The sequence below is a fragment of the Haliotis rufescens genome, unplaced genomic scaffold (genome assembly GCF_023055435.1).
Source record: "Haliotis rufescens isolate VD_foot unplaced genomic scaffold, xgHalRufe1.0.p SCAF_13, whole genome shotgun sequence".
Lineage (NCBI taxonomy): Eukaryota > Metazoa > Mollusca > Gastropoda > Lepetellida > Haliotidae > Haliotis > Haliotis rufescens.
The window spans coordinates 28,571,512-28,586,491 of NW_025963813.1; the positions used below are offsets into that span (position 1 = coordinate 28,571,512).

The 14,980-nt window shown below is 39.2% G+C and overlaps 1 protein-coding gene across 1 annotated transcript; it reads right to left on the reverse strand.

Moving 5' to 3' along the window:
- Positions 1-8,278: 8,278 nt before the first annotated feature.
- On the reverse strand, positions 8,279-14,180 carry LOC124118298. Its single transcript, XM_046480410.2, has 2 exons — positions 13,556-14,180; positions 8,279-9,481 (listed from the first exon to the last, which is right to left on the reverse strand). Exons 1-2 carry the CDS (start codon positions 14,173-14,175, stop codon positions 8,554-8,556), a joined length of 1,548 nt encoding a protein of 515 aa, XP_046336366.2. The 5' UTR covers positions 14,176-14,180; the 3' UTR covers positions 8,279-8,553.
- Positions 14,181-14,980: the final 800 nt, after the last annotated feature.

Sequence of the window (14,980 nt, forward strand, 5' to 3'; positions counted from 1 at the left end):
CTAGAGCATTTGCAAACATTAAATTGATATCCAAATAGATTCCTTTCATCAAAGGACAATAAAGTAACTAGTAAAGTATAACAGAAATACATTTAAAACAGGTTGGAGAAGAATATAATCGTTTTCCATGTGCCATCAACAACGACTCAAAACAAAAAAAGAGGTGTAGATAATAGTGGGGCGGTTAAGGCTGGATTTTAGTCACAATTGTGTTCTTTGGATAAAAAGCACCAAACTTGGAACACTTATACATTGAATCATTCTAAACATTTTTGGATATGGATCCACCTCAGCAGTGCCACCTGATGGTAGAAAATCCAAGATGGCCGCCAAAATGGTTAAAATCTCTTTTGATGTCAATTTATATTCAATATATCATAATTATTTTGTCAATTTTAGTCATTTATGTAAAATTAATTGCAACAATGTTGTATATAATTCAAATCTAATATGCAGCGCACACTAGTGGCGAAGAAAATCCGAAATGACTTAATCTTCAAAACATGTCAAATGTTGTCCACAATATCAGTATCATTTGTTCATTGCAATCATTTCAATCAAATATGGCTTTAAATCAATTCCAAGTAATGCTTTACTGAATGTATAAGCTTTTGGTACTTCAATTCAATCATTTGAAGCAAGATCTGTATTCCGTAAGGCAGATTATGGGAATATATTAGATTGCATGAACTTGGTTTAAATTCTGTAACTGAACTTTGAATTTGATAAAGATATTGGACCAGCACTGAAACATGCCTTTTTGATTCTGAATCATAAAGGCTAACTAACCGAGCAACACTTATCTGCAGACGTGATTTTAGGTTGAAACAAACTTTCAGGGGAACATTTCCTTCTGACTGCCATGAACAGTATGCACCTGCCTCTTTGAAAGCTCTAGTCAGTATGAAATTTGAAGGACCAGGTATAAAAAAGACCAATCCTCAAGCAATCCAAACTATCCCAGAACATCTTGTCTTCAAAACGTGAAATGTCGGTGCATCAGCTCATTAACACCAAGACACCACCGAGACCGAGAAATGCAAATCCCAGTTAACTTGGTATTAAACAAGAAAACGTGATCTTGTTGACACATTTTACAATGTGGGTAATTATGTGCCTCATTTAAAAGGACCTTTCACCCAGGATGTAGATAGTGTTCACACAAAGCCTGACCATGAATAAAACTGGTCATATCACATGAAGGAAGTACTGGGAAAACAAGACAAACATATCCTCCAAATCCAATTGTCCGTATACCAATGTTCTAGAATGTGCCGACTCTGTTGCTTAGATACAGCATTCAATTAATGTGGTAAAAAAGGGTATTGAGCATTTGAATCCTGGTCAGATGCATGTGTTTGCCTTTGATGAACCACTATACACAATTGCTAAAACAATCCAGTGGAACTGTCCTGAATTATATGATGAAGTTCCTTATCATGTTTGGTAGAGTTGCATATTGAAAAAGTTGCTTTCAAGATTCTCAGAAACTGTCCCGAAGGAAGTAGATGGAAAAATGCAATCTGTGCTGCTGGAATTGCCTTTATGTCGACCCGATTATGTTTCTAGGTTTGTCAGCACCACACCCGTGCTTGTGGGTTTCACCGAAGTGGTAAACATCTGAGACCTGCATTACTTCGGGCTTTCCTCCCACATTAAGCTGACACGCCGAGATGTAACTGGAATACTGTTAAAAGCGGTGTTAAACCCAACACACTCACTCACTCATTCTAGAGGCCCACGGAATTCAAAGACATTGTCACTATTTCATGCCTTCACCGGTTCATTTGCTTGGGATACGTGTCAAGTATTTCATGAATTCACCAATGCTTTCCCATCATCAGAAGATATCTCTGACAAGACAATGCAGATTCTTGAGCAGTTTGTCGTTCTCACTGGTTATTTGGAAGGTCAATGAAAGGCAAAATCGCTGTTCATGAAGATCTCAGATACCTGACATTCCAACCCAAAGAAGCAGCTCTAAGATAGCACCAATGCATGTATGGGATCAGGTGCTTGAGTCAGGGGTTGGGAGAGGACGTGCAGTTATATATAGATACCCAAGTGGACAACACTTGGTCAGGCACAAAGAAATGTTAAAAACTAACACTACACCTGTAAGAAGTCTTGCAAACCCTTGTAAACTTTACACTGCCGGTCTTGAGTACAGTGCTATGTAATACTTTGAAGGAAAGTGTTCACTGTAACTGAATTATAGAACCGTAAACACATATATTGAACCGATAATCCTGGTCCTACTTGAGTAGTAAGTAAGTTGATGTCACAGGTTCATGGCAAGGTCAATAATATGCTGAACAACAAAAGTTCCTGTGACATTGAATAAGATTTTATGTTTCTTACCAAATCTGAAACAATTTCGGTTTGCAATAGATAAAAGACTCCTGTAAGTGTTCAAGTGGTTTAATTTGCCACACTGACTTCAGACAATGCGTGATTTCATAAAAACCATGAACATGCCAAAATGTCAATTTACAAATCAATAGCGTGTGTGTCCACTCTGGTTGCGATGCAAGCAACACATCTTCGTCTCATGGAATGGACCGGGCGTCGCATAAAGTCCCCTGGGGTATCTGTCCATATCTGCTGGAGCATGTTTCGAAGTTCCTGGAGTGTCTGTGGAACACGTGGTTGACGTCGAAGGCGCCGATCCATCTCATCCCACATGTGCTCGATTGGTGAGGGATCAGGGGAGCGAGCCGACCAGGGGATGACATTCACGTTGTTTTGCTGAAGAAAATCCTGATCAAGTCGAGCAATATGAGGCCGGGCGAAAGGTAATGCCTGTGCCATGACGACGCACAAACGGTACAACATCAGGGCCGATGATCTCGTCGCGGTAGCGCTGTCCATTGAGATTTCCCTCTACCACTAATAAAACGGGTCCTCTGTCTTGCTGTAATCCCACCCTTGCTGCCGCCCCCGAACCGATCTTCTTCCATGACACAATGATTGACGTAACGTTCACCTCGACGTCGGTACACACGAACCCGTCAATCGCTGTGGCTGAGGTGAAAACGACGGCCAGCGTAGACGCTGTCTGCACCACTGTAGACGTGCTTGACGGTGGTTTCCTGTCAAAATGGGACGTCTGGCGGGTCTTCTGGCGACAATCCCTGCACATCTGAGGCGGCGACGTACGGTTTGTGAAGATATTCGTCGAAGGCCAGGAATCCTTCTTGCAGTCACTGCTGCTGGCTGGATCGATTTCGTAGGTGTGTTGTTCGAATCCAGTTGTTTTGTCGACTATTGGTTACGCGTGGCCTGCCACGCCGAGGATGGTCTCTGACTGCATTCGTCTGTGGCCAACGTTGCTATAAATACCAAATTGTGTTTTTGTGGATGTTAAATTGTCTTGCAGCATCACGTTGACTCGATCCTGCTTCAAGCATACCAATGGCTCGCAGACGCTCATTTTCGGACAGGCGTGGCATTTCGTAATGTTGAATAATTGCCTAATTTTGTTGTTTTTCTGAGTGGTTGTTGTCAGCACGACGCTAAACAATGCATATGGAATTCCGTTAAATGCACATGTTTTTATACCCATTCTTTGGTAGTAACTTTTGCATCGAATGCATGCTTTTCTGTAGCAGTTACGTTTTTGTGACTTGATTCCATACATGTACTACACTATTGAAAACCAAACTTTACTTGTTTGAAAAATACACTAAAATATTGGTGTCACGGGAACCTTTGTTGTTGAGTATACTTACACATACATTCCATTACCCGATGAGTGGTTTTGTGGTGATCTAATATAAACTAGGTAGAACATTTCTCAGTAGACTATTTATAAAATATATATAGAATAGATCATACACAATACATATTAATTGATACAATGTCGTTTAAAAATGTTTCATCATATCAAAATCTTATCACCTTGTCCTTAGCCCAAAGATATCAAATGATATCTATATCTGCTGTAGAAATATACAATTTCTGAAAACTAAAACATATTGGAGGCCATCTTGGATTTTAGTCATCGCCAGGGGGCGCTGCATACCAGATTTGAATTATATAAAGACATGTTGGAATTGATCCTGAAAACGATACTGTGATAAATTGTATGAATTGACAAGATAATTATGATATAATGAGTATAGATTAAAGTCATTAGAGATTTCAGCCATGCTGGCGGCCATCTTGGATTTTCTACCACCAGGGGGCGCTGCAAACAATATTTGAATTATATTTAGCTCTGCTGCAATTCATACCGCATGCGTTACTATGGATATATGTATAAAAGGATCAGATAAGTACGATATATTGAGTATATATTGATATCATTAGATATTGCAGCCATGTTGGCGGCCATCCTGTTTTTTCTACCACCAGGGGGCTCTGCTCCATATCCAAAAATGTTTGGAATGGTTCAATGTATAAGTGTGCCAAGTTTGGTGCACAATTTTAGCCTTAACCGACCCACTATAACAACAACTAAAGTTAGATAACTACACAGGGAGCGATGAATATTTAAGTAGAAGATGAATATTGTTCTTATCAACACTTGATTTTGTTTGGTTTGTTGTTTAACGCCGCACTCAGCAATAGTACAGCTATATGACGGCGGTCTGTAAATAATTGAGTCTGGACCAGACAATCCAGTGATTGATATCATGACCATGGATCTATGCATTGCGGATACGATGACATGGATCAACCAAGTCAGCGAGCCTTACCACCCGATCCCGTTTGTCGCCTCTTACGATTGGTCGGTTGGTTGGTTTGTTGTTTAACGCCGCACTCAGCAATATTCCAGCTATATGACGGCGGTCTGTATATAATCGAGTCTGCGGTAACCGACTGCGGTAACCTCAATCATCACCAGTTCTTGTAGTCTTCATATCATACAATCTTATTAAAATCAGAACTCAGCTACCGCTAAACAAAGGATCTTTGTTTTGCGGAAGCGTGAACTTAGATCTGATTTTAATGAGATTGCACATCACCATGAAGTTTTAAAGGGCAAGTAAAGTATAAAAAAATGTTGTTGTTTTTCATATTTTGCACCTCTCAATTGTCCCAGAGAGGAAAGCATAATTATAATATTCGTAGAAAGTGTTAAAATGTCCAAATGAAAGTGCTGAAATCACATGCTCCGTAATCGGATTACAAAACAAAACCATTTGGGGTGTATGGGCTCAAAGATACAGGTGCGACGGTGCAGCGATGCGTGATAAATATTTTCATTGGATGACATGATGGCTGACATACTGACATACTGCACGAAAGATTTTGCAGACCTAAACAAGACATTCATGTCAAACCAAAAACGCCATATATGTCATTGAATGTACCCTTTGTGGATTGTTTGTTTGTTTGTTTTTTAACGCCACACTCAGCAATATTCCAGTCTTTGTGGATTGATTTATGTTGGAGAGACACAAGAGCATAGGTCGGGCATTAACCGAAATGTTTCCAATTGTGTCTACCAACATTTCAATTCTGAAAATAACTCCGGATCCGCCCTTTGCATGAAAGTTGGGATATTAAAGAAATTATACCATAGCCTTATATGCAGTCGACTTTTTTGAATGTACAGAGAAATCAGTGGATTCGAATGCTGCGTACATCAATGACTTATGGATGCAATGACAAACTAAAAGACGTTGGAAGTCTTTCTAACCAACGAACTGCTAACGTCAATGTATTGAGTCTGTTTCCAGCATCCCATAGACGTCGACGCAGCCATGGTCACAAGAAAAGTCTAGCCATCGGGACTGAACAACTAAGAACAAGACTATAGTCTGTGTCATTAAAAGACATTAAATGACTCCAGCAACTTTGGCTGATGGGTGGGTCTACAGTAAGAGTCCGCAGTATCGTCTGAGGGTATAGTTCTTGATATCGCTTTGAAACGGTTGGCCAAACCAGAAACAGACTCCACTAAATCAAAGACCGCATGTTCTTGAATTTGAAATTTACAAACAAGGGAATAAACCCATTCTGTCCCGGCCAGCTGTCATCCAAAGTCTGGCTACCCTACATGAAAGGTATGCACACTTTGTACACCACTATTCCTCATGACCAACTTAAGGGGAATTTTTTTTTATCCATGGGACTTTTGTTACAAGACGTGGTGAACACAGATACAGTTACGTATCTATATTCAGAGGTTTAGGACAATTTGTGAAGAATGAAAGCAAATGCCATCTGAACTTTACTGAGAAAACAATATGTGAAATGCTGGACTTCCTCATTGATAACATCTATGTAATATTTGGAGGTAAGACATTCAGGCAAGAAGTTGGCATCCCCGTGGGCACCAATTGTGCTCCCCTTCTTGCGGATCTGTTTCTTTATACATATGAATTGGAATTTCTGCTCGGATTGGCAAAGTCAAAACAAGGTAATTTGGCCAAGAAGTTAAAATTAAGCTTCAGATGTGTCGATGATCTGATATCGTTCAATAACCATCACATAGCCAATTCCCTTCCACTGATTTACCCGACTGAACTAGAGAAAAAGGAGACCCGTGTGACCGCTTCATCTGTTTCATATTTAGATCTATGCATAAAGATTCAGAGTGACGAAACACTATCCAAGAGACTGTATGACAAGAGGGATGACTTCAATTTTCCAATAGTCAACTTTCCCTTCATGTCAAGCAATACTCCAGAAGCTCCAGCCTTTGATGTTTACATTTCACAACTTTTAAGAAACAATCGAGCACGCTCTTTCTTCCAGGATTTCAAAGAGCGTCATACGACTCTTGCTCAGAAGTTGTTTGATCAAGGTTACATCATTCAAAGCCTCAGTAAAGCTTTCAAAATGTTTTATGGTAGACATATGGAGGACATTCCAATTTTGACGTATCAGTGACAAAAATGATGTCCAATGAAATTCCCTATTTCCCAAATGTTCCCGTATTTTTTTACGTGAACAATTGCCTTGCCTTTGCATGTCTTTGTGACGGGTTCCACCGGTGGGGCGGGATACGCTCACCTTTTAGCGAAAACCTGGTATCATAATTATTTGATAGTGATAGCAATTGTTATTGAATATGGAAAGGGTTTTGTCGCTTTTATTTATTATTATGATGCTTGGCAGCTATACGGATTCGTAACAGAAGTCAATCTAGACGTGTTCCTATTTCTGTTAATTCTATACAATAAAAACATTGCATACATTGCTGAGTGTGTGAAACGACCTTTGAAATTGACATTGTAAATATATAAAAAATAACAATTAATATCTGTAACGAGCGTTTTGCGACTTAAATCCTGTTTGGGTACGATGAATTCCTGTCCTGCAACTTGCCAAGGGATGCCCAGAGTGTTTGTTTGAACATCCCGCGTTCGTTTACTTTAAAATATAAAGTAAACAATTGATGAAAAGAATGAGCACTGTATACAATATTTGTCCAATGTCCCGTGTAACAGTCCCGGTTTCTGATTCGCAAGAAGTTGTCTCTTCTCCCTCCCTTCTCGCATAGTCTAGGTTTCGATACTTCTTCTTCTTGGGTGACATGAACCAACGTGGATTGTGATCGCAGTATTATCCTGGTGAACCTGCAGTATCTCAATGAATTTGTGAGAATTTGTATGCCACCCCTCGAGATGATTTGTGGCGTCGACCCACTGCTCAGAGAGATGTGATTATGCTTTGTGACAAAGTCATCCTTGGTGTTGATGATGGTTGGGCATCCGTTTTGGGAACATTTCCAATGGATTAAAGTGTGACGTCTGGTCTTAATCGCGAACTTATACCTCGCAAAAACACCAAGTGCTTATCCCTCTTAGAATTGGGAATAAACTGTAAATCAACCTCCGCATTTGTCACACTGTTTCTATTCTGTAATTCCTTTTATAGCCCAAATCGTACTTAATGATTAATGTGTTCATTCACTCACTCACTCACTCACTCACTCATTGATATACGTTTTATAAGTTTTCACCCAGTACAGTGTATGTGAATTGAGTTCACCAATTAGTTGTGTCGAGATATTCACCAATTACTTACCCACAATCCCCTATTGTCTTACCCATCACCACGCTCGGGTGAATTTGTACCCATAACAAGTAGGAAGATCCCTAATAAATCACTAAGCAGGCTGGGCGCGCACAGCGCGTCAAACTCCGGTAACCCGTTTCGTTTGGGGACGATCTTGCCTGTCGTTTTTCACCGTCCGTTTTACGGCATTTCCCATTTCAAAATTTAATTTTGGTCAACCAATTGTGATTTGTGATTGTGTATCCCCCTAAAGTATTATTAATTCTGAAAAGTTACAAGTAAAGTAAATTGCCTTTCTTTCAAATTCCAAAACAATATTCATCAGAAGATGACAAATGCCCCTGATCCCCAATATAGCAAAAGGCGCCACTTCAGCTCGTGGTAATACATGCACCAAGTTTGGATGAAAATCGTTCACGTTTTTCATGTCATGCTCTGGAAACAAAATACGGGTGGACAGACTGACCAGATGATGACAATACCTCCTGCATTATATGCCGGGGGACAAACAGGGTTACATCTTCTGGTACCTCTTGACAGCAGAGTCAAGTGAATTTTCAAAATAAACATCAACCCAGATCAAATCTGTATTCCCAGTTCACTTTGCAGACTTATTAGTCGATCCTTTATCTTTGGTATTAGACTACTGCTGTATTTAATAAAGGTGAAATCCTGACTCCAAGGATTCAGGCTCTGATTGTCCTTTCCCTCCCGGTAATGATGCATGAGAGCGACTTCTGGGCTGACTACATACATTTCCCAGCCAGGAAGGAACTCCTCCATTAAGTGAACATGAATCAGATTCACAGCCTCGGGTTTCACAAGAAGTTTTGATCTGTAGTTTGGAGGATTTAGGCGAGACCTATTGGTATGCAGGAATGCATTCATTTTGAATTTCTTTGCATCCTTCTTTTCAGAGAACATGTATTTTGTCTCATTTTCATACAATATAAAAAATGCATTTTGGAACATAAGAGCTCCGTATACGTTTTGTTGAGAAGTGGGTTTTCTTGTATTCAGTAGTCTGTCAGCCAGATCTGCTATTGAAACGTTTTTCTTAGGAACAATAATTTCATCAATGTCTGCAAGAAGAACGTATTTGGCCACCCCAAGCTGAGAGAAGACACAGTCATGGATACTCGCCATCTGACCCCAGTAGTGGATCTGGTCTGGGGGAAAGGGAAGCTTCCAGTTCCTCATCTCCACAATGCCTTCTCTCTCATAGTGCAGCAGGACTTTGTTGATATCTTCTGGTATGCTGTAGTTGTAGAAGAGGAACTTGTCTGTCCCGAAGTATCTGCTGGTCTCCAGGGCTGTGACAAGTGTGTTGACGTCAGTGAAGTTCCCATGCACTGCAGGGTAACAGCGCGTCAGTCGGTTATAGGGGGGTCCAGGATAATTGACAGCGAGGACGTTGAGGGGGGAGGACATCCGGGCAGTGAGGACAGAAATGAACTCTGGGTAACTGTTGGGAGGTACTGGGCAGTGAACGAATCCACATCGATTTCTGAAACGAGAAACCAAAGATGACCTTAGTATGAAGAAGGCACATTTTTTACGGGTTTTTTTTACGTTTATATTTGTATTTCTCGGTTTACAGATCCTATTGAACACGAATGTGGGGAAAATCAAATTCTAGTTTATAACTGAACCTGATAATCACTAATTGCAAAATATGTTCGCGTCTGACAGACATGCTCAGTGTCCCGTAAAGGTTGGCTCAAAGCTTGAGGTGTAGCCACGATGAATAACAGGAGTGTGTCACACACATTTCACAAAAAAAAACTAGAAACCATTGATGACCTTAGCTTCAAAAAGCACATGTAGCAGGTATGTTTTGTTTCGGCGTTTGTAGTTGTATTCCTCGGCTTACTATTAACTAAGAATATGGAGAAAGTTAAATTCAAGTTCGGAACTTTTATTGTGAACTCTAATGGCAATTTACAAAATATGTTCCTGTCGGACAGACATGTGATACATGCTCAGTGATCCATAAAGTAAAGGTACGCTCAAAGCTTGAGGTGTAGCCACGATAAATAAGTCATTGCTTTTGCTTCACTGGAACTCCAAGCAGTGTGTTACATTTTTAACAACCCTGTAACATTTCACACTTAAAACAAAACGTGAGATAGACAATAAAGATAAAAATAAGAATGTGTGTGTGCGTGCGTTTGTGTGTGTTTCTGCTTGTACTAGTCCGGGACCCGATGTAGAATGTGTCCCCAGCACCCCATGCTGGTCGTACGAGATGACCAATTTGGCCCGTAGAACTATCAAGGACACTATACGAAGATTTTGGAGAAGGTTTGTTTCCAAAATATATACTCGTACTCTCCTTAATAAAGTATGGAATATGATCAGAAGAATAAAAGGTAAAGGATTCACAAACAGTATTCAAAATCTCAAATCTAATAATAACACATCTAAAAAAAAGACATTGATAATAGAAACGAAAAGCAAAAATTCATCATCTGCTAACTGTGATCCTAAATTCCAGAAGTTTCAAAATTTGCAGGAAAAGAAAACTCTAAATTGTCACTCTGACAATACGAAGTTTATAATAATAAAAATAAAAATAAAAATAATAATAATATAGTTTATTAATGTGTCATGTGTACATAATACACCTGACCATTACTGGCCTAAAAGACACCTAAAATTATACAATCAATAAAATACATAAATAATCATTATAACTAATATTATCTTCATATGTATACAGCACCCCACCCACCCCCTCAGCCCCACTCCACAGACACATACTCTCACGCAAGTTCAACCTGGTCACCAGTTCACACACCTTAGCACACACACACCCCAATTTAATAAACCATTTTCCTTGAACGAATTATTACGTGAGCCTTTGATCAAGGCTCGTGAAACAGCATCTGGGCCAGATGATATCCATTATCAGTAATGAAAGCATCTACCGGGATCCTCTCTGATAGCCTTGTTTTATATATTTAACAATATTTGGGAAACGGGTAATTTTCCTACTTCCTGACACGGAGCTACTATCATTCCTGTCCCCAAACCAGGTAGGGATCATACAAACCCTTCTATTTATCGCCCAATAGCATCAACAAGCTGTGACTGCAAAACTATCGAAAGAATGATCTGGTATCTGGAACCAAATAATCTGAAAACGGATATTCAATCTAGTTTTAGGCATCAGAGGACCACTATTGATCATCTCGTGAGATGGGAATCATTTGTCCGCAAGTATTTGACTTGGAGAAAGCCTATGATACAACATGGAAGGAGGATTTTGGAAAGCTCTGCAACGTATGGGTCTTCATGGCTGCAGGCCTTATTTCCATGCACGAGTTTTAGAAGACAGGACATTTAAAGTCACAGTGGGGGCCACATTGTCTGACGTATTCGATCAAGAAATGTTCGAATCCTTCGAGGAAGCATTTTATCAGTAATTCTTTTAAGTGTGAAAATAAATAGCCTTGCAAAGGTTTTGACTGAAAATATTGATGGATCATTGTATGTTGACGCCTATAATATTTCATGCCATGGTACAAAGATGAACACTATTGAAAGACAATTACAACTTTGCCGCAACAAGATTCACAAGTGGTCACTGGAAAAAGATTTTTAAAGACAAAACACGTTGTGTTAATTTTTGCACTAAAAACAAATACGTCATGGCCCATTGTAAAGTGTAATTACTCAAAGTAAACATGTTTAAGATAAATGCTTAAAAGCTCTTGATACACTTGAGATAGTTTCAAATAATAAATGGGTGGAGACCAACAAACATCCATCTCTACAGAACAGTGATTCGCTTAACACCTTCATGGTCTTAGATTGTTGTCTGGGTGCATTTAGACTTGTCCTGTTGAAAGTTTATATGTTGAAGCTAATTAGCCTTGTCTTGATATATGGATAAAACTGGCACTGCAAAAAGTTACTAAACTCTATACAGTTGAACATGGATATAACGAACTACAAGGGACCGGATAAATCAGTTCGTTATATACGTTGTTTGTTATATGTATATATGTTATTCCAATCCATCCAATCCAGAATTTAACACTGTCCTATCAGACTTTGTATGCTAAGAAACCTAACTGAATTTCGCTTGGTATCTGTTCACAACAAAATATTACAGAGGCACGTTTACATATTTTGGCAAATGCCGCTTTCAAACTGCCTGAAGTGGCAGTCAATACAGCCTCACGTCCATTTGGAATTAGCTAAATTGAAAAAGGCAGATACTAGCTCCTGATCATATCAAGAAGCCTTCCTAGAAAATAAACATCAATATACAATACAGGGCACACAAGCATATACACCGATGGCTCCAAAAGTGGTGACAAGGTGTCAGTTGCAGCTGTTACACATGATGATACTCTAACATTACGATTAACTGATGGAACTTCCGTTTTACGGCAGACGCTTAAGGCCATACTATTAGCCTTGCAACTTATTGAACGTTCTAAAGGAGAGCAGTTGTTTCATCATTTTTTTTCTCATAGTTTTTCTTGTTTGCTGGCAATCAATAACCATAAAACAGACCATTTCCTATTTGGTTGAAATTTTGAAATTGAATTTGTCTGTGACTAACAATGACATCATCTTGTGTTGGCTTTCCAGTCATATGGGCTTAAGAGGACATTCTAAAGCAGATTCTGCGGATGAAGCTGTTCTCGAGAAATAAGTGTCGAGCGGTACTTTTCCATATGCATACCTAAAACCTGCTATTTGCCAATATGTTGGAAATATGTGGCACCAAAGGTGGAACAACCAAGTATTTAATAAGCTTCTTGCAAAACTATCCTTGATTGGGTATCATGCCTTTACCGATCCCCCTCAATTTATTCCTTGTCATAGTCCTCAGACTATCACGCCCCTTTTGTTGGAATGTGTTGATTTTGCACGTTTTAGTACCGTTCCTAACTACTTAGTTTTAGCATATTTGAAGGAAACTCAACTGTATGATAAAATGTTGATCTTAAATTATCAATGTCAGTTTTTACTGTTTACTGTGATAATGGACTGGCGTTGTAGTAATCTTTGTCATCAATTTTCTTCTGTTTTTTCGAAAGAAACTTAATTTCGTTTTCTAGATGTGAGCTGAAATATTGCTGATGCGGCTTAAAGCAGCATTCACTCACTCACTCACTCACTCACTAGTCCGGACTTTTCCGGCTTTGTGGTGCTAGCCCACTGAGATACAATGCCATAGGTTAACATGGATGTCCCACTCAGAGGAGGTTCGTTTGGGTATAACGAGGAATCAGATAAAGAGAAATTCCAGTTAACTGGACATTATGACTCGATCTCTTTATTTGAAATGTTTCTTTACGAATTTTCTGCAATCCCATGTCCTGCAATCACCTATTTCTTGTAACCAGCTTGTATGTTCGTACACTACATACATGTAGGAGTACTAATATGTACTAATATCGTTCATGATATCAATCACTTGATTGTCTGGTCCAGACTCGATTTTTTTTACAGACCGGCGTCATATAGCTGGAATATTGATGAGTGCGGTGTTAAACAACAGAGAAACAAATAATATCGTTCATACTCACAGATCTGAAACTATATACAGATTTATACTCACTTGTAAACGCCCCATCTAGATGGGGGAATGTGCTGGAATTGACCTTTAATCCTATGACCCAGATGTGACGTTGACCTTTTCAGTATGCAGAAGAAAGAGACAGGCTTAAATGGTTCTGGAACGAGGATAAGTGCCCGCACTGACGAGTTGGCAATTTGGTATATGGCAGAATATATGAAGATTCGAACGTCCACCTGCTGAAAATCGCCTTTGTAGGGCTTCCTGGGAGGAAACGTGCTTCCAAGTGCATCTTCTCCTACACTAGCATCAAAACGCCTTTCCTGACTTTTGATGAGTATTTCAGGTGCATTGTAAGGAACCCTTTTAAGCATCTGTTTAATTCGTTCGGTATTTCGTTTGTTAGGCGTTGTTTTGTTTCTGTTTATAATATTCGCTTCCTGTCTGGAGTGTTTACTACCTGGCTGTATCACTGAACTGTCTTTGTTCTTTTGTACAGATACGATAATATCTCCACGAGTCTTGTTATGATGCCTGGAAATCTGTGCAGCCAGGATGCTTGGCCTTCTGAATAGTGTAGTGTAACTCACGGTTGAGTAAATAAGAAGGTATACAAGGCACATGCCAATTGTAAGCACTGCCGTAATCTTAAGTTGCTGCATTCTCAGCTCCCTGTAAAAATAGAAAGAAAACCAAAAGTCATTCTTTGCAGACAGTAAACACTCACAAACTTTATTCCACGCATCTGGAAGTATTGCTGAAGCAAACAAACATCTAGCCTTAAAGGGAGACTTTGCTCTGTGGTCTTGTGCCCTGTTCCTGCCAAGGAATAGACATTGTAATTTATATCATGTGAAACTTAGACAGTGTCTTTGTGTAATTAGGGTATCATTTATTGCTTAATTGGTATACATCATAAAACTCCATTACGGAGACCAAGAAAATGTTATTTGATATAAGTCAATACAAATTGTAAGGATTGTGAAGCCAAGCCCAGTGACCCATTAAATGTATTACTTTTGTCGACTATGTTTTCGTATGTGAATATACTAAGATACTACCGATCTTTTAACAATTGATTTAAAAGAGAAAATTGTAAGAGAATGTAAATACATCAAGTTGACAACGGCAATGTTAAATTTAGTCTTCGTTTATGTCAGATGGCAGTTAACATGTAAATAGGTCGTGAAAATATTGGTAAATCGTGGGTTTTTTATACATATTATGAAAATATAATGACGACCTATGTTGGAAAAACAACCAGAAGCTTGGCAGGAGTTAACTCAACTGACGTTTAATCAGGTTTGCATGGTTAACATTATTTTCAGTGATCCTTTCCTCGTCAGGTAGCGTTTGTATTTCCTTTATTAGTGACGGTTGTTGAACGATATTAGATCAGCGATATACCTGAAGCTTCAGGTAAACTTCTTGGACAAATAACCTTGTTTTGACTTTGCCAATCCGAGC